This window comes from Gymnodraco acuticeps, unplaced genomic scaffold (assembly GCF_902827175.1).
Source record: "Gymnodraco acuticeps unplaced genomic scaffold, fGymAcu1.1, whole genome shotgun sequence".
NCBI lineage: Eukaryota > Metazoa > Chordata > Actinopteri > Perciformes > Bathydraconidae > Gymnodraco > Gymnodraco acuticeps.
This window is the reverse complement of record NW_022990502.1, coordinates 2923222-2947641: the sequence shown is the minus strand read 5'-3', so window position 1 is coordinate 2947641 and position 24420 is coordinate 2923222. Positions and strand designations below refer to the sequence as shown.

General features: G+C 42.4%; 1 protein-coding gene across 1 annotated transcript in view; it reads left to right on the top strand.

Annotated features, from left to right (window-relative positions):
* Window positions 1–23364, top strand: part of uvrag (UV radiation resistance associated gene) — a 118585-nt gene extending 95221 nt beyond the window's left edge. The window contains exons 14-15 of the mRNA XM_034226822.1: window positions 5904–5995; window positions 21814–23364. Coding sequence (XP_034082713.1) covers window positions 5904–5995; window positions 21814–22585 — 864 coding nt within the window. The 3' untranslated portion in view covers window positions 22586–23364. The remainder of the gene's footprint in view (window positions 1–5903; window positions 5996–21813) is intronic.
* The last annotated feature ends 1056 nt before the right edge of the window (window positions 23365–24420 follow it).

Genomic DNA, 24420 nt, shown 5'->3' with positions numbered 1-24420 from the left:
TTAGGATCGGCTTTGAAACCTTTCAGATCCCACATGTCTCTTGTCATCTGTTGAATGACTGACCACACTTCTTTTAGAGGCTTTCTGTATAAATCCCTTTTAGCTTTGTTTCTGTTCTTTGCTACATCTGAGTTTTTTCTTTGCTGATCACAGCCCAGTTAGTAGCCTTAACCAATAACTAATGATTCAATAGTTTTGTCAGATTTAGTTGTCATTGTGAATAACTAAAGCTTCTGTTGTTCATACATATTGCATCAGTATTTCATTGAGACTGTTTCACAACCAGTTCAGAAGTCCTTGTAGGTAGTAGCTTTAAGATATTTGGATGGACATGTACATGCATACACAGATGAATGATAAGTCATTTATAATGATAATGAGAAGTCATTTATGATGACAGTTGAATTTTGCCTGCTTTCACCTGGAAAGTTAAAGCCTACAGTCTAGTGTTGAACCATTTGCAAGCAATTTGCTGGCTGGAGTTAATAGCTCCTTGAACGTTATCATGGAAAGAAACATGAACTATGTCGTTTTCATGCGCTAGCCAATCGGCTCCAGGGGACACTGGATGCCCAAAACTGGCTTTCACGAGGAAAGAAACTGTTGGTTATTGACCATTTTATTGCTCGTCTCTCTTGAAATTAAGTATTAAAATCTTTGAGGAATGGCCATTATGCATTAACACCCGTTTCAGTTCAAATAGAAATGAATGCAACAGTAGCTAAAAGCATGGTTTATTAGAATCTAACACAGTCTTCACTATTGCATTGGACTCATTAACATTAACAACTGTCAGATTGGAATAATAATTGAGCTGTTTTGTTTAAGCTTCAGTCATTTCTAAAGTTATTTATTTTCACAAACAAATGGGTTGATGTTGGCAGTTTAATTGAGCGAAGTGTTTGGCCTTCAGGTGACTGCAACACAATTAGCTTTGGCTTCAAAATACAACCCAGCATGCTGATTTCTAGCATTCCCTTGCAGGATCTGTATAAATGCCAGTATAATCAACAGGAACTGTTCTATTACACTGTAACATAATGGTTCACTCTAATGTTAATTAGATAATTCACCGGTATGTTAGCTGTTCATGAATCTTTACAAGAACAGACACAGCCCTGAAATATGATCAGTGACAGCTTATCTCCCATAGCTCCAGTTCTCTGCATACTATGAGGTCTATGAATGGAGAATAATGTCTGTGTCAGCCTCACAGTCTCTGCTCAAGTATCCAGTCCACAGTTTGACCAGAGGGATGTAGGAGGGAGGAACACCTGGCCAGCCCCTCTATAACAAGCTGTCATAGAACCTAATGAGCTCCCTGATTATCTTCCCTAGGGAGTATGTAAAACATACGTACTCTGTAAAACAACCATTTCTATTTTTACCCCTGTGGACAAAAGCCACTTGATTTATAAATCTAAAGCTAAACTAGGTAATTGTCCTTGATGCAGGTCAGACATGCACAGGATACCCCGGAGTTTGATTTGGATATTTTAACCTACTGACACATGAAACACAACCTTTTGGATGAAAATCTCCTGTGTCTCAGATTCCCGGCTGCACTGCCCATCTCCATTGAGGATGGATGACCACTTGTCAATTATGCTAATGATATATACCAGTTGAGATGTCTGCGCTGACAAGGGGCTCCTACAGTGACCTCATAGCATGTGAGTAGCGGGAGGTGTGCTTTTTTTTACCTGCACCGCCACATCAGCGGCAATCAACCTCAAAGTTCTCTGCAGCCCGCCCACATTTCTGGTCTGATGTGAGGGTGATTAGTACTGACAAACCGAGGGAAACTGTAATACGTGGCATAAGCCAGGCTGTGTTTGTTTAGCCTCTGTACAGAGCTCAGGGGAAACAAGCAGGTTTTGCCGAATGATGGGTGGCATGTACTGTAAACTGACTGCTTCCCTCCGGCTCTAGTCAGTGTGTTTGTGTGTTCATGGCTCAAGTATATTGACAGGCTGGGACTGTTTACTCTGCTGCAATATTGAGGGTGTTTCTCCATCTTTGAGATGGATGAGGATGATTCCCCACATTTTCAGATGTGACGGTCAGTTCTCTAAACTTAAATTAAACCTTGCGGCCATAGCAACAGATTCCCTATACGCACACTAGGAAGTCTCCACAGCAATGCATGGGTTTAGAAGAATAGCTAAACAGGGAAGGGAGTGTCCAGACACAGAGGTGTGAGCCGTGGCAGGGGGACCTGGCTGGATCTGTTTCACTATGTCATCATGTGAAAGAACCCCCCCTACCAACTCCTCTCGCCTTACAGCCTCCCTCAATGGGTGAGGGACATTTCTCACCACGATCTGGTTAGCCCCATTACAAAGACCCCGTGGCCAGCAGCAATCTAACATACACATAAGCACATTCACGCAAAGGACTACACCAGCATCCATCACAATGATAAATGTAAGGGAAACTAGAAATGACAAGCTGTCTCAGGTGGACTGATTCGGAGCAATTTGTATAATCTGGTCCGGAGGTGTTGACATAGAACACTCAGAGGTTGTTTCTCATTGCCGTGTTTGTATAACATTTCTCTGAGATACTCACTGTCTTGACTCATAGATTCACACACTTTCGTTCCTGTAGAGCACGACAGAAATCAATCTATTGTTTGACTCTCCAGTTTAGTTTACAGACCAGAATCTAAACTTTAGCTGAGCTGTTTGTTTCCACACTGGAGTCAAAACCTTCATGATGGTGCCAATAATTGGAAATGACACTCAGCTTAAGCTGCCTCACACATTTATTTTTCCTTTACAACATTCCCTGTTCTCTTTTCACTCAGATGACACAGCCAGGTCAGTAATGTTTGTCTCAAGAGAGCAGCGAAGAAGGGAGGGGGTTTGCATATTTTCGACAGCCAGCGTCCAGGATGTATGCCTTCCTAGGACGAAGGCCATAAGCAACACACACACACACACATACACATACACACACACACACACACACACACACACACACACACACACACACACACACACACACACACACACACACACACACACACACACACACCGTGCACTCTGAGGAGAAACCTAATGCGGCTCCCACCAGGGAGGGCCAGACCAGTTTATGAATATTGATAGAGTCTGGTTGCTGAGGACTGGGTCAGCAGTAGGCCTGCAATATTTAGTCTTCCAAACTGTCTGAAAGTGTTTAACACATCTCACTACAAAGATGGTGTGAAGCAGCCGTCACCCACTGCTGCCAAACAGACACTTAGCTCAAGTGTTGTTGGTGCCCACTGGCAGAGGTTTGGCACTTGCCTGAGCCAGCTTCAATGCAAGTGGAATTCTCTTTTGTTAGCTTGGCTATGGCATCAGTTATGAATACATCTTAGCCAGTACATCCCACTGTTTTATCCCCATTAGCGAACACTATAATAATGCACTGGATGCAAACTAGCGATATAATGCTAGTAAATCCTTACAGGCTGCGCAAATAACCCAACAGAATTAACGTTGGCTTCCTTCGACACAAGAATATTGGTACAAGGTTTCAAGGTTTTTTATTTGTCGTACGAACATAGCTACAGTGTAGTTATGACAATGAAAATCTTAGGTCACAGGCTCACTCCAACAGTGCAACACAATAAAACCGATAAACAGAAAAATATAGTGCACGTAAATAGTAAATAAAAAAAAGTGAAATAGTGCAATAAGAGTCTATATGCAAGCTATTGGAATATGATATATTAGATAAATAATTTCTAAGTAGCTAGTAGTTGTGGATGTTGTTTCAAAGTTCAGGTGTTTAACAGTCTTTACAGTACATGCATTGAATATAGGAAAAAACAGCACAAATAACACAACCGCTGCTGCCCGCAACTTTCATTGAGGTGAGAAGTGTCCAGCATTTCACACCCAACTTTTTAAACATTATCTATCTGGGTACTTCTCTTGCACTGCATCTTGCAATACTTCACATTGGGACGCTTTAACGCGCTTAAAAAAACACAAATTGAGACATAGCACAAGTATGCTGCACGCTTGGCTAGATCGCTTCTCGCGAGGAAAACATCAGACACACATAGAAATGCACACTCATGCTCCCTCTCTCCCTCACACTCGCAGACATACAGCCGTGTAATTTGACATAGGGCTCCTGTCAGACATGCAGTGTGCTTATTACACACACTTCAGAGCTCAAGGCAAGTAATGGAATTTAAAGATATCATTTTGTTAAGCCTTCTGACTGAGAATCAAAGAAAGCATACAGTATATCCAACAAACGCTGTTTAACTTTCTGAAGCCATAATATTTATTCTTTGCTCATATCTGATTCACGCTTTCTGATTCATACTTTCTAGACCGTGTCCTTGAAATTTCCATTAGATTGGGATTTACTTTTTTTTAGCATCTGGCCGCAGAACAAGCAAGCCCCCTGCTCAATGTTGCTATGTTCTGTCTGTTTCTAAACTCGTGGTGTTATTGATCTTGGCCTACTGCTCAAACCCAATTCCTCTGGCCTGGCCCAGTGGACAGCGCAGCACTACTTGGTCAGATCCTGAGGTTTACTCTGAGCCATGAATGGATCTCTATGTTGTTCTCATAGGTTCTAACCATTCCATCAGCATCTGGGTTTTGAGGCGCCCCTCTTGTCTGACTCCCTTAATTTGAGTTTATTTGATTAGGTCGTCCTCTAATACTATCATTAATGTTGGACCAATTTAGGCCAGAAACACACACGTGCTAACACACTGGAACATTGATGGGGACATGAAACATATCGTATCGTTCATACCATGCAGTTCACACACTTTTCTGGCAGCTATTCAGACGGAATGGGATTTGGCCATTTTAGGTTGAGTTGAAATTTGACACAAATGAACATGTGGCCTCCTCTTATGCCATTCCTATTGCTGTGTGTGTGTGTGTGTGTGTGTGTGTGTGTGTGTGTGTGTGTGTGTGTGTGTGTGTGTGTGTGTGTGTGTGTGTGTGTGTGTGTGTGTGTGTGTGTGTGTGGTGGTGTGTGTGTGTGTGTGTGTGTTGGTGTGTGTGTAGTAGTGTGTGTTGTGGTGTGTGTGTGTGTGTGTGTGTGTGTGTGTGTGTGTGTGTGTGTGTGTGGTGTGTGTGTGTGTGTGTGTGTGTGTGTGGTGTGTGTGTGTGTGTGTGTGTGTGTGTGTGTGTGTGTGTGTGTGTGTGTGTGTGTGTGTGTGTGTGTGTTGTGTGCTGTAGAAGGGAAGACCAAACATATGTCAGCTGGTGCAGTGTGTGTGTGACAGAGGGGCCTCAGAGATGTAAGCTGGACGTGCGGCATGATGCTCCTCTGCTGTTCAGTAATAGAGGTTAAATAAACTCTCCGGGACAAGAGTTGGCTTGCTGTGACATCGCTCAACTGTTGGAGGAGATTTCCTGGCACCGAGCTAGAGTTTCAAGGTGGCCTTGTTGATTTTTTTTTCACTGGATTTGATTCTATCATCATGAAATAAAACACTAGTGGGAGGAACATTTCAAATGTAGAAGTGGGTCTATTGAAGAGCAAGGGAGAGATCATAGGAGAGTGTAATGGGGTTTTCTAATACGCTCTCTTTGCCCCATTTCATCCAGATGTTTTTACACCCGCATCTCATCCCCTGTCTTTCCACACGCCTTATATATTAGCTCACATGCCTGTTATCAGGGGAGGATGCCCATTGTGTGTCCAGATGAGTAATGGTCTGATGGGGAGAGAAGAAATGTGTCATGGTGAAAGAATGTAGACTTCAGACCTCTCCTGATGGTGATATTTCTTTCTTCTCCTAACAACATCCGACCATGGAGAATGTGCATACGTGTCTAAGTGACGCGCAGTGTGCTAGCCACTCCACATTATTATGCTTGTAGGATGTAAGGTGTGGTGGGAGGTAAATGATCGGTATGTGTTCCCTTTTCTTGCAGCTGAGATATCAACATGGTTTGACAACCCCCGACCTGCAGCAGACACTACCCAACCTGAAGAACTTTCTGGAGCACGGTCTGCTGGTGCGATGGTAAGGATCAGAAACCTAACCCACTACTTTAACCCTAGGTTAGAGGTGTAAACGGCAACTTCAGCCGAAAAGATCATGTTAACAGGGATGTGCTTCAATTGAAGACAACAATAGGAATGTTTTTCATACAATCAACGTTTTTTGATACACATTACCTTCATCAAAACAGAACTAATTCTAATTGACCACATTAACAGACAGCATATAAGCACTTGCATCAAACCATCACACAAACCCACAACATATATTACTCACATAAACTGAAAGACAAAAATAACAATGCATAAACAACACAATGAGTGGCTAATACGTCAGATATAATTGCATTATATCTAAAGTATATAAAACGATAAGATAAAATGTACATTCCTGATATCATTCCTTTCCTAATTAGATATATGTTCAATACACTTCTTTGGAAACGTGACTATACTTGTCCTATTGTGTTGAATGTTAAATAGCGCTTTGCCCATCTATGTTCCCTGTGTCGTCAGAAGTCATTTGGGTTAGGTACTAGCCTAAGGACACAATACATTTCATGACATTACATTTAATTTGGCTGACGCTTTTATCCAAAGCGACTTACAGTAAGTGCAAAAACCATAGAGAATCAAACTCCGAACAACAAGGAAAGTGCAAATATATTCACTTCAAGCAAGTCATACCATTGTAAGTACTGGTGAATTAGTAACGAGGCCTAAATGAACTTTTAAGCGCTTTTTTTCCCTTTTAAAGAATTGAATTGCCAAGGTACAATTGAAACAGATACGTTTTCAGTTACCATGTTGATGAAGATAAGACCACTGACCTTCTGATTGGTGGACGAGTGCTCTACTTCCCGAGTCACAGACACATGCTGACACATTTTGAAGATGTGAAGCAGTTCAGACAAGCCGTGGTTGAAATGTAGTCCAAGGAGAAAAGAGTCCACATCTTGAATCCTTTTCTGTTATAAACTGAAACATTAAATAGTTCCATTAAAGCTCAACATAAAACCTACATATATCTACCGTGCCTATCACTCACATCCTGAGACACTGTCAGGTTCTTGGAAGCATTGGGAAGGATTTCTCTTGGCTTTTATCATCAGTCCGCCTGACAGTCAGCGTCAGGATTAACTCTCGGTCACTTGAGGGACGATTCTGTCCCCAGATGTTCCTGCAGTAACGGTGTTGGGAGACGCACTCCATTCAACTTCACACGAGCCGTTAGAACCTCCTGTATCTTTGATTAACAAGCAACCCATAATACAACACTCAATGTAGGGTCCGGTGTTATATTATGTACAGTATAAATTGTTATAAGTGCAAATATATGGGTTATCCATGACTGCGTGAAGTTCCCTTTTTGTCTGTGTTTAATGAAAACATTCTTGGCAAACGCTGCCACTGCAAACGATTCAGCGTATTCAGACCTCGAATAATGCAAATAAACAAGTCCATTTTCATTTTTTCAAAAATTCAAGCAGGTTGGTTTGTTTGATTGCTTTGAAAAACCATCTTTATCTTGATGATGCATGAGGTTTGCAATGTGGTTCAGTTGAGGCAATTGTCATCACAATACCTGGGTTAAAGTGTTCTCAAACAGGCTCCTCGGTGCAGGTCTAAAGTCGTGCAAAGCTAGCAAAAAATAGAGCTAAGCCAGGCTAAGGTTTGTGGAAGACTCAGTGTGCGAAAAAGCAGACGTCCCACCGTCCGGGACGTGTTATTTACGATATCGGACAAGTATATCTTTCAATTGACTTGTCTGGCGGACATTATTGATAAATTCAGTTTACAAAAGGCAGAACTCATTCGCAAATTGTCCGTGTCCGCCATTGTTCGTTTAGAAATGTTAGTTTCGGTTCTGCTTGTGGATTCCTAAGGAAATGCATCTCACCGCTTTCTGTACTTTATTATTTGTTATTTATTTTTTATTTCTATTCCTTATTCTATTTTATCATGTTTTATCAAACCCCTGTAAAGCGTCTTTGAGCACCTGGAAAAGCGCTTTGAAATAAAATGTATTATTACTGTTAGACGGGGGCGGGGCAGAGCAGGACCATCAGGGGCGGCGGGTACTGTAGGCTAAGGAAGGCTAAGCCTTCCCAAATATTTGTGTCACTGCATCCTGGTAAAATAAAAATATAATGTTTATGTCTTTGACATTAGCGCTGCTATGCAGCCGCCTACGAAGCCAGTTCAACAGACCCTGGATATGTTTGAGTTATCTTAACTAACCCTAACAAACGAGATCTCGCTATGCAGTCCTACGACGCTGGTTATCAACTCGGTAAATCAAGCCAGGGTTTCTCTCCAGCTGAGAACGCGTTCAAGGGGCGGGGCTAGCAATATTTGACCAATCACAAACATGGACAAGCGTACTGACAGCCAGCGTCATACTTCATTAATGAAAATGAAACTATAATATTAGACAAATATGAAGAAGTTAAACTTTAAACATCCATGACTTAAACACTTTATCCAGGATAAAAGCAACATAGTTGCACCTGCAAGGTGAATACAGAACAGCTGGTTAAAAAAAAAAACTACGGAGTGTTTGAATGCATAGGCCTACATTAACAGATTTATGATATCACTGCCTCATCTAAGGCACGAGTGATCTGACTTAATAATTAAATAACATAATTACATTTGAGTTGAGTGTTTCGTCAACTTAACGTGTTGCTTAAAATAATGCTTCTGCATACAGTATGTGACACTGAGTGATGCACGGCCAGATACGGCTGGAGAAGCTGACTCAGATAAGGAAATATATGATATAATATGATATTATATGATCGATGATGTGATATGTCGGCGTCTCCCTTGCATACGGCAGTTGTTCTGTTTCCTTTCTCCTGTAATATGACTTGATAGATTTAAACTCCGCACACTGAGCTCTGATTGGTCAGCAGGCGGTGCTTTCACGATAAAAGTTATTTAGCCTTCCCAAACCTGAGCCTCACGCGCCGCCTTTGGATACCATGGATGTATAATAAGAACGACGTGTAGCACAGCGGCAGGGTTGGGAAGCAAAACTCGGTTCCGAGTAAGAACAAATAACAATTGTCCAGTCCCGGGATTAATAAGAGTTGTGAGGAGGCGAGGCCGAGCCCCGCGGCTCTCTCTCTCTCTCTCTCTCTCTCTCTCTCTCTCGTTTTTTTTTTTTACAAGGAATACAGATTCATTTCATTCATATAATACATTAATACAAAATAGAATATGATATATATATACATAAGATGTGAGACCTGGTGTATCTGCTCAGTCCGGTTCCCTCAGACTGTGGCAGGCAGAGACAAACTGTGCTGCCACAATGCAGCTCTCTTTATATTCCCCCAGAAGTGTTTTTAGTTTTCATTTTCATTTTTAAATATTTGAGGATGCTTATGTTTGAGTTTTGGGAAGAATTGTTTCCGTACATGTTCAAAAGTTGGGCATTGTGTGAGGAAGTTCTGCTCTGTCTCCACAGCAGTTCCTCTACACTGTTGGCATGATCGCTCCTCTTTTGGCAGCCATGTTTTCTTGTACCTGCCTGTTTCTATGGCCAGGCTCCTCTCTCTCTCTCTCTCTCTCTCTCGCTCTCGCTCTCTCTCTCGCTCTCTCTCTCTCTCGCTCTCTCTCTCTCTCGCTCTCTCGCTCTCTCTCTCAGGCTGTGAGCACTCAGTCTGTACTTTGTCAACATCTTCCTGTGTTTAACATCAGTCACTGTGCTCAGGTAGGCTGCCACAGTGTACTGTCTTTTTATGGCCAGATAGCATTGCATTTTACTTTGTGTTTGGAAATGAAGGTGGTTCTCTTGTTGTCCGATCTTGATGCTGCACATGTTGTTTGTGTACATAGATTTGATTAGGTCAAATGTTTTTCCCCCATTACCGCTTTGAAGTAGTTTGTTGAATAGACCAACGTGCCAAATCGAGTAAAATGCTTTTTGGAAATCGATGAAACAGGCAAATATTTAGCTTTTATTTTCATTAACATATTTGTCCACTATGGTGTGTAGGGTGTAAATGTGGTCTGATGTGCGGTGATTTGGTAAGAATCCAATTTGGCTTTTGCTCAGGACATTGTGTTTCATAAGGAAGTCTATAAGCCGGGAATTTATAATACTACAGAAGACCTTCCCCAGGTTACTGTTCACACAAATGTCTCTGTAGTTATTAGGGTCAGATTTATCGCCGTTTTTAAAAATGGGTGTTATGAGACCACGATTCCAGCTGTCAGGGAAATAACCTACAATCAGGATCAAATTGAATAGTTTGAGTATAGCCAATCTGATCTTTTGACTTGAGTGTTTTAGCATCTCGTTCAATATGCCGTCAAGCCCACTTGCTTTTTTTGGTTTTAGGTTAATCAACTTTTTGTCCAGTTCCTGTTCAGTCATTAGAAAGTCCAAAGGGTTCTGGGAGTCCTTGATGACCAATTCTAATTTGTTGAGCTTTTCAGTTATTTGTGTTTGTTCTGAGTCAGAGTTGAGAGGAATGTTACCATACAGATGTTTGAAGTGATCGGTCCAGATGTCTCCATTCTGTATAACTGGGTCATCGTGTTTACTTTTATTTAGATTTTTCCAATTTTCCCAGAATCTGTTTGTGTTTAAAGACTCCTCGATTATTGTTAGTTGTTTTTGTGTGTACTGAGCCTTCTTGGTTTTGATTGTACGTTTGTATTGTTTGAGCATGTCGCAGTAAAGGAGGCGTACGTCTGCGTTGTCTGTCTGGAGCCCATTTGTATTTTCTTTTAATGTTAAACAGGTTATTGGGTTCAGATTGTGGATTGTTAGTTTCTGTTCTTTTCATGAACACAGTAATTTGGCTGTGATCAGATAAAGGTGTTAGAGGTTTGACTATAAATGAACTGAGAGAGAGCGGGTCCAGATCAGTTATCATGTAATCTACGGTACTCGTGCCAAGAGATGAGCAGAAGGTGGGTCTTCCCAAAGAGTCACCTCTAAACCTACCGTTAACAATGTACAGACCGAGGCTTTGACAGAGTTGGAGCAGGTCTTTCCCATTCTTGTTTATCTGAGGGTCAGAATTATGGCGAGGGAGATTTCTCTCTCTCTTATCTCTCTCTCTATTCTCTCTCTCGCTCTCTCTCTCTCTCTCTCTCTTCTCTCTCTCTCCTCTCTCTCTCTCTCTCTCTCTCTCTCTCTCTCGCTCTCTCGCTTCTCTCTTCTCTCTATCTCTCCATAGCCTCTCGCGCTCTCTAGATATCTCGCTCTCTCGCTCTCTCGCTCTCTGCTCTCTCTCTCTCTCTCTCTCTCTCTCTCTCTACACACACACAGCGGATTCGCTGCCCGTTTTAACAGCCTCATCATCTTTGTCAACCTTTCTTATGTGCTTTCTTCTCCTAACACGTAATGAATGTTATTAAGTGTTTTAGCTCCTATGTTTGTTAATATTGACGCCCATTCCCGTGTATGATGTAAAGCATGCTTTGCCTGTCTTTGGTCCTCGGCGCTGTCCTCACGGGGGAGACCCCGGACCCCCAGGACTCGGAGGAGCACAGGGATGTCAGTATTGTTATGAAGCAGGGTAAAGAAAGTACATTATTGAAATGAAACTACTATTTATTTACTTTTACAAACAGTGAGCAGCTGGGCAGCTGCAGCATGTGTATTGCAGGACATGTGTAAGCGTGCAAGCGTCTTTGAGTTGTAGAAAAGCTCTAGGCCTATAGGCTATAAATCTAATGTATTATTATTATTATTAGGCCTATGTGTTGGACATGTGTGGTTGGACTCCAAACGATACCCAACCCTATGTGTGATGCAGTAAAATCTTACCGCTCACGTAATGTGGGAAAATGTAAAATATGATTGCGAAGAAGAAGATTCCAGTGGCCCCAATTTTTGTCCATTCTGGACAAGTGAAAAATGTATTCGGACAAGTAAATTGCCAAACTCACTTGTCCATGGACAAGTACTCTCTAAAAACTTGTTCTCACACTGCAGACTGTAAGGATTGAACAAAAGAGGACTGGAGTAAGGTCAGAGTGAGTCCCATTTTCAGCTTTTCCCAAGACTTGGTCATCTACAGTATTGGTGTAAAGGTCAGCCGGAGTGGCCTAAATGCCACAGTGTCGCGCAATGACTGTAAAATTGGTGGAAGATTGGTGATAATCTGGTGTGTGGTTAGGATGGTATGTTTTATTCAGGCTGGAGTAGGGCAGATTTGTCTCTCTGAAGGATGCATGAATTAAGGCACAGACAGTCCTCCTGCGAGAAAACTTGTTTCTTTCTGCACGGACAATGTTCCCCATCTCCAACGATTGGTTACTCCAGTAGGAAAATGCTCCATGCCACACAGCAGCTCACCAAGGTTTGGATGGAGACCTGTCACGTAACACAGTCTCAAGTCACCAAGATAAAGATATATGGGTATGAGCCATAAAACAAGCCAAGCTGCTTGGATCTTTGCTCCTGGTGTTCCATTTGCAAGTCAGCCAACAGCAATGTGACAGGTTGATGGAGAAGAAGCCAATATACAAAAGCAGTGATTGTAAATAAGAGATGTACCACCATTCATTGATGTATGACCTCTTCTTAAGTTCAAACATTAATATTGTGGTGTTTGAAACTTACGCTTGTTTTTGTTTAGTTTTTTTGCATTATTCGAGGTCTGAAACGACTGCATCCCTGAATATTTCAATTTGGAATTTGGGAGAAATGTCGTCAGCAGTTTAGAATAAAAAATAAATAGCTTTTACATTGGAGAGCCAGATAATTTTTGCAGTGGTCATTTTCCCCCCCAGCTGTATAGTTAAATACTGTGTATATACATGGCTGTATATGTATACATTTCTAGCAGCATTAGGTCTTCTAACTAAAAACGAAATGTTACTGTGACAAAGCACAGTATTGTCTGAAATCATATGTACATACAGTGGGGCAAAAAAGTATTTAGTCAGCCACCAATTGTGCAAGTTCTCCCACTTAAAAAGATGAGAGGCCTATAATTTTCAACTCTGAGAGACGGAATGGGGGGAAAGAATCCAGGAAATCACATTGTAGGATTTTTAATGAATTGATTGGTAAATTCCTCGGTAAAATAAGTATTTGGTCACCTACAAACAAACGAGATTTCTGGCTCTCACAGATCTGTAACTTCTTCTTTAAGAGCCTCCTCTGTCCTCCACTTGTTAACTGTATTAATGGCACCTCTTTGAACTCGTTATCAGTATAAAAGACACCTGTCCACAACCTCAAACAGTCACACTCCAAACTCCACTATGGCCAAGACCAAAGAGCTGTCAAAGGACACCAGAAACAAAATGGTAGACCTGCACCAGGCTGGGAAGACTGAATCTGCAATAGGTAAGCAGCTTGGTGTGAAGAAATCAACTGTGGGAGCAATTATTAGAAAATGGAAGACATCTCAAATCCTACAGTGCCAGACGTGTCCCCCTGCTTAAGCCAGTACATGTCCAGGCCCGTCTGAAGTTTGCTAGAGAGCATTTAGATGATCCAGAAGAGGATTGGGAGAATGTCATATGGTCAGATGAAACCAAAATAGAACTTTTTGGTAAAAACTCAACTAGACGTGTTTGGAGGAGAAAGAATGCTGAGTTGCATCCAAAGAACACCATACCTACTGTGAAACATGGGGGTGGTAACATCATGCTTTGGGGCTGTTTTTCTGCAAAGGGACCAGGACGACTGATCCGTGTAAAGGAAAGAATGAATGGGGCCATGTATCGTGAGACTTTGAGTGACAACCTTCTTCCATCAGCAAGGGCATTGAAGATGAAACGTGGCTGCTCTTTCAGCATGACAATGATCCCAAACACACCGCCCGGGCAACGAAGGAGTGGCTTCGTAAGAAGCATTTCAAGGTCCTGGAGTGGCCTAGCCAGTCTCCAGATCTCAACCCCATAGAAAATCTTTGGAGGGAGTTGAAAGTCCGTGTTGCCCAGCGACAGCCCCAAAACATCACTGTGATTTTCTGGATTATTTTTCTCTCATTTTGTCTCTCATAGTTGAGGTATACCCAGGATGAAAATTACAGGCCTCTCTCATCTTTTTAAGTGGGAGAACTTGCACAATTGGTGGCTGACTAAATACCTTTTTGCCCCACTGTATGTATTAGGCAAGAGTAATAACGTAGCACCTCTGCACATCATAAGTACCTCCACATTTGAAAATAAGTGTTTAATGAGATTTGCAGCAGCACTCTGTCCGGGTGAAGTGGAATGCTTAGATCTCTGCTTCTCTCCTTCTGCAGGCTTTTGGCCTGTGAGTAACCTTTCACTAAAACTCGAGTCGCTCTCCGTCAGACTTCAGCTCCACTGCCCTATAAAAGAGAAAGCTGTCTTTGATCTCCTCTCCCAGGGTCAGCAAAGGGGAAAATGTGTATTACACACATTAATTGAATAATCTTTTGTTTTGAAAGGAAAGAAGCCATCAAAAGCCTGAGCTCTAAAATCAGCCAGCCCCCGCCCCCCTCCTTAATGGGAAGTGGAAGGGCCCAAAGATAGATGAGATGAAAGCAAGGGCTCGCTAAGCCTTAAGGTGTGTGTGTGTGTGTGTGTGTGTGTGTGTGTGTGTGTGTGTGTGTGTGTGTGTGTGTGTGTGTGTGTGTGTGTGTGTGTGTGTGTGTGTGTGGTGTGTGTGTGTGTGTGTGTGTGTGTGTGTGTGTGTGTGTGTGTGTGTGTGTGTGTGTGTGTGTGTGTGTGTGTGTGTGTGTGTGTGTGTGTGTGTGTGTGTGTGTGTGTGTGTGTGTGTGTGTGTGTGTGTGTGTGTGTGTGTGTGTGTGTGTGTGTGTGTGTGTGTGTGTGTGTGTGTGTGTGTGTGTGTACACATGCATGAACATTTGGAAAGGAGTGGAAGTGTAACATTTCTACAGTGGCTTGAAGAAGCAACAATACTTAACAACAGAGATACCAGACATAAACACTGACTCAAAGTCTGCAGAGAACGGACTTTCTCATCAGCGCGAGCAACACTGAGCTTCAACCACACTGAGATCAGTCATTCATCCTAATATACTCTACATATATACATACAGTATAAAGCTCTGCAACAAAGGGATAGATTTAGCAAAGAAATATTTTACATTTAAGGAAAATTTGCTCTTTTCAAAAGTGCTTTCTTGCCGAGCGTGAGATCAACGATCGATAACACTCATTTCTGTAGGTAAATATGAAGCAGCCAGCAGCAGATCTTCTTATCTTACCAGAAGGACTAGAAGCAGGAAACGGGTCGCCTGACACCATCAGTGACATTTGCAATGCAAGCTCTTCAAAGGCTCACTAATGAACACATTTTAGTTCATGTCTATATTCAAATAATTGAGACATAACGTGTTGACTGGTGCGATTTAGCTTTCAACCCTTATTTAAATAAGAGAAACCTTCAATAGCCGCTTTCACACCAAGTACTTTGCCGTACTTAGTTCCCAGCACTTAGTTAGTTCCCCCATGGAACTAAAGAGCAGATCGCGTTCCCCGAGGGAAGATTACGCAAATGAAGCCGCTGACGTCACTTCTTCTTCTGCTTTGGGTTTACTGGCAGGCCGCAAACAACTTCACGGCGTATACTGCCACCATACCATTGGATAAAAAAATGTAAAAAATGGACTAACAGTGGTTAGAGTTGCCTCCATGCATAATGCACCTTCAGCCTAATGTACTGTAAAGCCTGCAGTGAGGATGAGGAGGTGATGGTTTCACAATACCTGTCAGAAGGAGTGTATGCATAGATTTTTCCTTTCCATATCAGTTCCAGTCCTCTTTTGGCCCTTGTAAAAGACTACATTCAGATACAATTTCCAGCGCTGGGATCCAGCTCATGAAATATGGATGTATAAAAAATGTGCCTGGCAGCTGCAGACAATTATCGTATAGTCTGTGAGAGAGAGAAACTAATCTGCTTCCTCTATCCCTCCTTGCCACCTCTTTCTTCCTTCCACGCATCCAAACAAGGATGATGTGATGATGGATATGACCAAGGGCACCGTTTCCAGAACATATCTGGAAACGGTTCCACCCTTCATATAGAGCTAATTCAGCATGCATCCAGTCTACAGGGAGAGCCTTTCCCAAAGCACCAAGCCCCCACACTATGGAGCGGAGCGGCTTCATCTCAGACATGTTAGAAACACACGGATAGAAAACCTGAGTGCACACTGGGCTTCATGACGCCCTTCTGGTGAGCTGCTGATCATATCTTTATACTTTCTCAGAGACACATCATAACATGTCGAAGTATATACAGTCCAGATCTGGTGAAAAATGGGCAATATAGGGGTATTTTGTATCTTTCTGAAGGATAAGAAACAGCAGACAAATGGTGTATCTATTACCCAGAGGCAGACAGAGACGGTACCAGAAACCAATTTTTTGTAAACTCCACAGACATCAAAGCAAACACATTCAACATGCTGCCATTTGCCGCTTCACATCCGCTGAGGGCCTGGCAGACGTTCACAGGTCCCTGTAATCCCGCTCCGGTGCCTGGAAGCAGGGCTACGTTCACGGTGCGGTGGGGGGGGGGCAAGGTGTGGCTAAGCTCCAGACCAGGCAGATTCACCACTGCAGCTGGAGGATGTGAGTCTCCCTGAAGACCCCATAGTGAGTGTAAAGTTAGGAAAAGCACGGCAGTCCCACTGTGATACATGACCTACACCAACAGCTGCAGTCTCATCTGTGAAAGATAAAAGGATATCATCTGAAATATATACACCTAAAATAAGCATTTGCATGGTACATTAAGCCGACCAGGTACTATAGATTTAGTATATTTATAATAGCAGTTGACCATTTCGAGGAATAAATCAAGGATGTTTCTTTTTCCCTGTTCATGTGATATTCTGTAAAGGTACGGTACTTCTGCAAACACCACTTCCTCCTTGTCCATTGGGAATGTTAATGCAATTTCCATTCCATTTTCCCCTTCTATAAACCATTTTTCTGACATGATCGCTTTTTAATTTGGAATTTAGCTTTTACTCCCTTAACGTACACAGAGCACAGTTCATTTTTACCCTTCGCAACACGTGTTTATAATACTGCTAATCACTAGTTTTTTTGAAAAGAATTGGGTCAACTCAATCAACAGAATGATTGTAAATGAATAGTGAGTGTAGCTTAGCATAAAGACTGATAGCTGAACAGGAAATAACTGTATGTAAGACATATGTTTACATTTTTAAACTTTGTTTTTAGTTCATTAAACAAAGAAGATATGATGTTTGAATAAGTGAGCTTAAGATGTTGTAGCCTTATATTAAGTGTACATATGAGAATGTATTTGTTAATTAACAGAGAACAGGGACAATGCACAATAACACGTATTGCCAAAATTAGGCAAAAGGCATTTGTTCCTCTGTAGACTGGAAAGTCATTCTAAGAAAGGATTTGTTATTTTTACGAGCTATTCATTTCATTTGACATTACTTTTCATTTCAGAATTTTTAAAACAACAGTATTACCTTTTATATTTGATGCAATAGCTCAGATATTGCACCATCTAGCAGTGTGGTGCGTTGATATTGTCAGCTTGTTGATGGTGTTGCACATGCTGCGCTGTAGTAATTCCCTGTCTTCAAAGGCCAGACAGCGGCCAGGTAGCAAAAAGAAAACGTAGCTTCCACCACACTGTGTATCGAATTCTTAGCAATGTTTGCTCTTTTAGTTTCACAGGGATTTCCCTAAACCACATCAAACAGCCAAATCGTATCTGCCATCGTTGTTCTTGGCCCAAAATCATGGATCGCTAGCAGGATTTGGATTGAACAGGGGCTTGTTGTGAAGCCAGTCTGGGGATTGGACAGTGGAAAGGTCTGGCTTACCAAATTCAGACAGAGTTGGCCTGAAATATGCCAGGTTTGACATCAGCAGTGGAAAGGAGAAAAGCGGACAGAGGAGTTATTTCTGGCTTGGCATGTTCCGTTTTCTGATTGATGATTTAGGCAGAGATCTCCGTAACAGTGTGCAGTGAAATTGTTGTCAGGGTGATGCAGCAGATTGGGGTCCAGTTACACTTTTATGACTTACTGAAGGTGGTAGCTACCGTGCCAGTACCAGCTGTGTATCATACATTTGGGATGTGCAGCAGGCCTTTTCCTCATCAGTTTGGTATCTTAAGGTGCAGTCATATTTACTCTATTTGCTTGTCATACCCCGAACCAAAAACAAAGTCCAAGCTGCACAGAAAGTGTGAAATATGAGCCCTCTACTACAAATCCTCATAGGTATTGCAGTGTGCATACGGGGAACAATGTCCTCTTATGGCTTAACTCTCTTGATTATTATTGATACATTTGGGGTAGTGAGTCATTAGTAATTGAAAGTAACATTTTCCAAAGCTCAAGCCATTGCAAGATAAGAGTTTAAAACATTCAGGTAAATGTTCTTATGTGATGAGAAATGCTAAAGATGTGCACAATAATAACTTGTGTGTTGTAGCATCTAACCCAATGGACATCGACTGTATGCGTCATGATTCAGGGCTGCCTGGAAACGAGTGATATTGTTTCAACAGAACTCAGAGACCTTTTTGACCCTAATGGCATTATTGCTAATATGCTTACAACAATGACGCTTAAATGCTAGGCAATTTTTCTCACCTAAGTTTTGCATTCGAGTATGTACTGCTGAGCCTGGGAATATTTTGCAAGAATGAAGTCCAAAGTATGCAACCTTTTGAGCCGTTGTCATGCTTACATCACGGTGTTGGCTGGAGGAAAATCCATGGAAAGACTGCAGGCAAACACGAATAATCTCTGGGTTTTGGGCTAAAGTTGCATCTCAAAACTGTTGCTGTGTAGTTGGGGTCCAGAATTGGAGTAGTAATGTCCCAGATTGAAGATTTAATCCCATAATAGCCTTTAAAAGTCTGTCAACTATCATAAATAGGATCCTAAAACGCAAGGAGGCAATCATCAAAATGCTTGTGTTTGGAGCGCTCACTCATACACTGAGAGACTGAAACGGTGATTTTAATTAAGGGTTAGGGTTAACCTAATGTTTTTTATTTAAACTTAATATTATTGCTTTCAACTAACCTAATACATTTGTGTGAAATCTGTTGACATAATACATTCAATTAATGTAACGTTTCAGTTTTCTCAATTTATACGTTTTAATAAAGTATTGTCTGTTGTAGGTATGGATATGCATCTAATGTTTGGTTGTGTCCACCTATCAGAAAGTGTCTGGGATCTTTCTTCCTTTGTTTCCTCTAGATATATAGGCACACTTAAACTGATAATGGCCCTAGATGAGTAGTCCAGTCTTGAATGTGCGCACAAAATATTGCGTCTTTGCATTTAACAGTTGTTGAGACATTTTACTTCAAATAATAAAATGTCACCTCGTGCTGGCATTCAAGGAAATCACCAACGTCTTGAGCATTCCTCCTCTTGACTGCACATTATGCTGCTAATCCATCCTGTAGAGATGTAACTAGGTCAAAACGTTGACATGCTGATGGAACTCACAGAAAGTCAGGGGACCACGGAAGTAATAGAACTCATCCTGTGGGAACCATATATTATATGTCAAAAATCTAATCTAAACTAAAAAAAAGATCCATTAGTGTTAATATTCTGTCACTCTTCATCAAGTGATGGATGAACATTACACCATCCTTATAATTGCATTCCACCTTTTAAAAGAGGAGTTTAAGGACAACTTCCAAGAAGGATTTATGCAAGGAGAAGGACATTTCAGAATGGGGACATAGCAAAATGTTTAATGTTCATTTGAAACATTTCACGCAGTTAACCTAGAATGTCAACAGGAGACCGCTCATGCAATGTTAGTATTTGGCCTGTATGAGTTCCAGCTTTTCCAAGCAATTTTAGGAAATGTGTTTCAGAAGTTCTGTGTTCCCAGGAACTTAAACCAGCACACGTGCTCACAGTGGCCATACATGTGTGGCCTAATTGCCTACAATAAAAACATGTCATTGATATAATAGTCAAAATGTTTCAAGAAAAAATTGTTATGACTGTTCAGAGGTTTACTTGACTGAAGTCCTCACAGACACACCCAGCCTCCTCTGTTACTCATATACTGCTGCAAGTTACACTCCTAATAATAGATCAAATGTAGGCCAAACATGCTGTAGTGGAACATAGTGACATGGTCCAAATATGAACCTTCCTCATTATACAAAAGACTTAGTGGCATGAAATCAAATGGTCATCACACCGTCATTAATACATTTGCTTTAGGCCTAGATGGGCAGCTAACGTCACACCAAATGGATTACATTGGAGAGCCAGCTGGAGGGAGGGATGGAAGAAAATGGCTGATAGTAATTCAAATCAAAGCCATCTAATCAGCCAATGGCGTAAGGATATCAGTCGACCAAACTCAAAGACTGGTAGTAACTTATTAGCTTCTTATAAATGATGAATGTCAACTTTAACCTCTCGCTCAGTACCAGTTGTCTCTGGTTTCCAATCCTGTATTGTGTTTCAAAGAGTCTGAATCACATTTTCCACTTACCAAAATGATCATTGACTTCTCCTGACATCTGTCTTGCTTTCCTTCTTTCGGACAAATCAGTCTTAGATTTCCTTGGAGTGGCTTCCAAAGATCCCACGGGGGTTTCATTCGGAAAGTCACTGAAACGTGTTTGAGATGGCAACTAATTCATCCATTCTCTTTGTATTTTTCTTCCCAGAAAATGTGGTGTAAAAGAGCACATTGTTCCCATTTTGCTAAAAATGCTTTGCTGGAGAATTAAGCATATGCTTGTTGTATTACACGATGTGTTTTGATGGACATCACTGCCAAGTAAAGCACAGTCCATCTCCTGCTCTGCTCTCTCCATAGCAACCGCATCACACCATCAGGTCATTACCCTGCGCCTGGCTGATTTTCTTAACTTTGACTTTAGTTGACCATTCAACATATATACATCTGTATGCCTCTAAATATCTTAAAAGTGATCCATCCAGTATTTACAGGTTGGAACCATAAGCGGTTACACACTGTACATTCAGACCGTGGATGCTTCTGGTTTCACAGGGGCTTTGAAGTGTCTCCTAAAACTAGACAGACTTCTTCACTCTTCTCAGCAGTGTCCTGCCTGTGAACCCTGTCAGGACCACAGAGGCAGGGGGCCAGCCTGGGACAAGGTCAGGCCCTTTTTAACAAGCTGTCATGTGTTTGGTGGTTGAAGTGTCCATCAGACAACGAGCAGTATACAATACATCCATACATCGAACGCCATTGTTATAAAGATTTGCTTTGTCGACAGGAAAAGATTTACAAGGACATCTATTATGAATGCAAGTCCAACTGAAAAGATATGTCCTTCAACTCGTTAAGCAACACATGTGAAGCTCTTGAGAGCCCCGGGAGGCCCTGCTTCACCTTTGACCCCAACAGCACAGTGCTTCAGCTCCTGGCATAGTGGAATAGTTAAGCAGAGCGCTAAATAGTCCTGTAATGTTGGCGATATGGCCCCCATTTAAGTACATTTATGGCTTTAGTACTGGGGCCAGGCATGGTGTCCCCCCGAGTCTGTTATCTTTTATGGAGGAGAATGTCTGACATATTTGGGCGGACGCCTGCTGCGCACTTCCAGTCAGCACAAAGTTGAGTGCAGTCACAGGATGCTCAAATGTTTTCTGAATGTTGTAAGTTGGAATGATTTACAAAGAACTGCAGCTGTGTTTTTCCTTGAACAGGGGAGAAATAGTTGGGTGCTTGGTGATCAGTAGAGAATTAGGTCCAAAGGGAGCCTGGGACACTTTACGGTTGGCTATAGAGATTGCTACTTAGTCTTATCTCAATGTCACACTGCACATAGAGGTCGTTTGATTGTCATTGCTTTTATTTACATCCTTGATTATTTCTGTCTTTCTCTTTGTTCCTCAGTGACAGACATCACGTCTCGAGCTCCATCCCAGTCCCAGCCAAGTCTCAGCTGGGTGTGTCTGCTGCTTCAGAGATGGGCTTCCCCTCCCACACCAGCTCCCCCGACCGAGGCCTGAGGAAGAGGGCCAGTTCAGAGGCAGACAAGCCCACTCCCCCTCCCAGCTACAGCACAGCCATGGGGGAAAAGCAGACCCTGGCAGCGCCCTCTCCCTCACCCCAACACCTGTCCTCCTCCCTTGATGCCGGCATGGCCTCTCTCAACCTGGCCAAGTCTACGGAGCCCACCGAGGACGGAGAGGAGAAGGAGGAGAGCAGGGAGGCAGAAGTGGAGGTGGGGAGATGCAGAAGCACAGATGGAGAGATGGAAGTAGATAAAGAAGAAGAACCTGAGGAGCAACCGACCAGTAGCACTGTTGCGTCTCACTCTCTGACAGTGCAGGACACTGGAGAGGACAGCAGTCAGCACACGGCTTCAACGAACGGCTCTGTCAGTCTGGCTCCAGAGCTGCGCTGCTCTGTGGAGCAGGCTGAGGAGATCATGGGCACAGAGGCCACCGGGCTGGGGCTGGGGCTGGGGTTAGGGGTGGCAGACGAGGCCCGGATGGAAGACTACCGCTCCATCCCGGTGGACCACGCAGTCGCGGTGGAATGTGACGAGCAGGTGCTGGGGGAGCTGGACGCGGCCGGCTTCGAGGAGTTCTCCAGGCGCATCTACGCACTGAACGAGAACATGTCCAGCTTCAGGAGGCCGCGCAAGAACTCTGATAAGTGATGCTAGCACCTGAGGAGAGAGGGAGGCATGGAAGACTTGCACAGGGACAAACACATGCAGGGACATCAGGGCGGGTCCACTCCCTCATCACAGCATCAACAATGATATGAGCTATTCTGGAATAACGACCAATTTGCACTTATTGTAAACATTTCCATAGTAATCTTTTAAATGAAATGCGGTTGAAGTGTAAGTATTGGGACAGTTAGCTTTACTTGTATTTTTGATGCCAGCATTCATATATTTTTAACAATGGATGGAACAATGCTTCATTATTCAGACATTTTTAATCACAACTACATTTGGACTTGAGCTTAACAATGGCCCTTTTGAATTAGTGTTGTTGTTCACTAAAAAACTGAAACGTTGACTTTAATGAAATGCAGTATGTCAACAGATTGTGTTTGGTTAGTTGGAAGCAATATTATTAAGTTTAAATACAACACATTAGGTTCAACTTAATATTATTGCTTTAAACAAACCTAAGAGTTATGTGAAAGTTGTTGACATAATACATGTCATTAATGTCAGTGTTTCAGTTTCTTCAGTGAAGTCTGTTGATCCAGGAGACATGGGACCATAACTCAGAACAACTCCAAAGTGTGTCAAGCGTGTTTCAAGTCCTTCATGCAGTACCTCGTTTGCTCTTTACTTCTTGCACACACATTATTATCTCTGAACTGCAAGATTCACTGTGTGTGTGTGTGTGTGTGTGTGTGTGTGTGTGTGTGTGTGTGTGTGTGTGTGTGTGTGTGTGTGTGTGTGTGTGTGTGTGTGTGTGTGTGTGTGTGTGTGTGTGTGTGTGTGTGTGTGTGTGTGTGTGTGTGTGTGTGTGTGTGTGTGTGTGTGTGTGTGTGTGTGTGTGTGTGTGTGTGTGTGTGTGTGTGTGTGTGTGTGTGTGTGTGTGTGTGTGTGTGTGTGTGGACGACGTGTGTGTGTGGACGACGTGTGTGTGTGGACGACGTGTGTGTGTGGACGACGTGTGTGTGTGGACGACGTGTGTGTGTGGACGACGTGTGTGTCGCAGCTTCACACTAGCATGCAACAGTTACAGTGAGGTTTCAATGAATCCCACCAATGACCTTTGTCAGCAGGGTTTTGCCCCCACTAATGTAGTGAGAGTCATAACCAGAGAGCCCCCCCCCCCCCCCCCCCGTCATTCTCCACTCGGAGTCCAGGGTCTCCTTCAGGTCTTTAGGTGAGGAGCGGGTGTCCGCTTGGAGCTCAGCACATGGCAGGGATACGGTGCAATTGTTTTTCTGTCCATCTCCATGTTCTCGATTACTCTCTTTTTATTTTTCAATTTGAATGTACCCCATTAATAATAACATCCATGTTAATGCCACGTCACTGATTCTCATATTCAGTGGAGCAAAGAGTTCATTGTGTGTCTGTATTCTGTTGGGATGTCTCACTCAGGCTTTACTGTAAGTGTTAATAGCAAATGTCTCTTTTCCATGGTCTGTGATGTTGTCCTGTGTCCATGTTCTGAATGCTTTCTTGCACTGGTATTCAATGATTGCATTATTTAAGTCTCAATGATTGTGTGCTTTGTTTAAAAGAAAATCCATATTTAGTTTAATGTTCCCCACTCACATGGGATGTCGCTCATTAATATTGTTAGACTTCTATTAAAGCCTAAAAAGGCTAGAAACAAACAATATTACCGGTGTCTGGTCCTGAGGCAGACGGCTGCTCTGCATCGCCGCCATGACTCTTCTGCCCGCTCCGTGGAGAGCTATTGTATTTAATACTAAAGATAAAACCTGATCATTTCCATCACATGCTATAAGTTCAGTAAGTGACCGTGTACAGATACTTTTGTATGGAGGGTT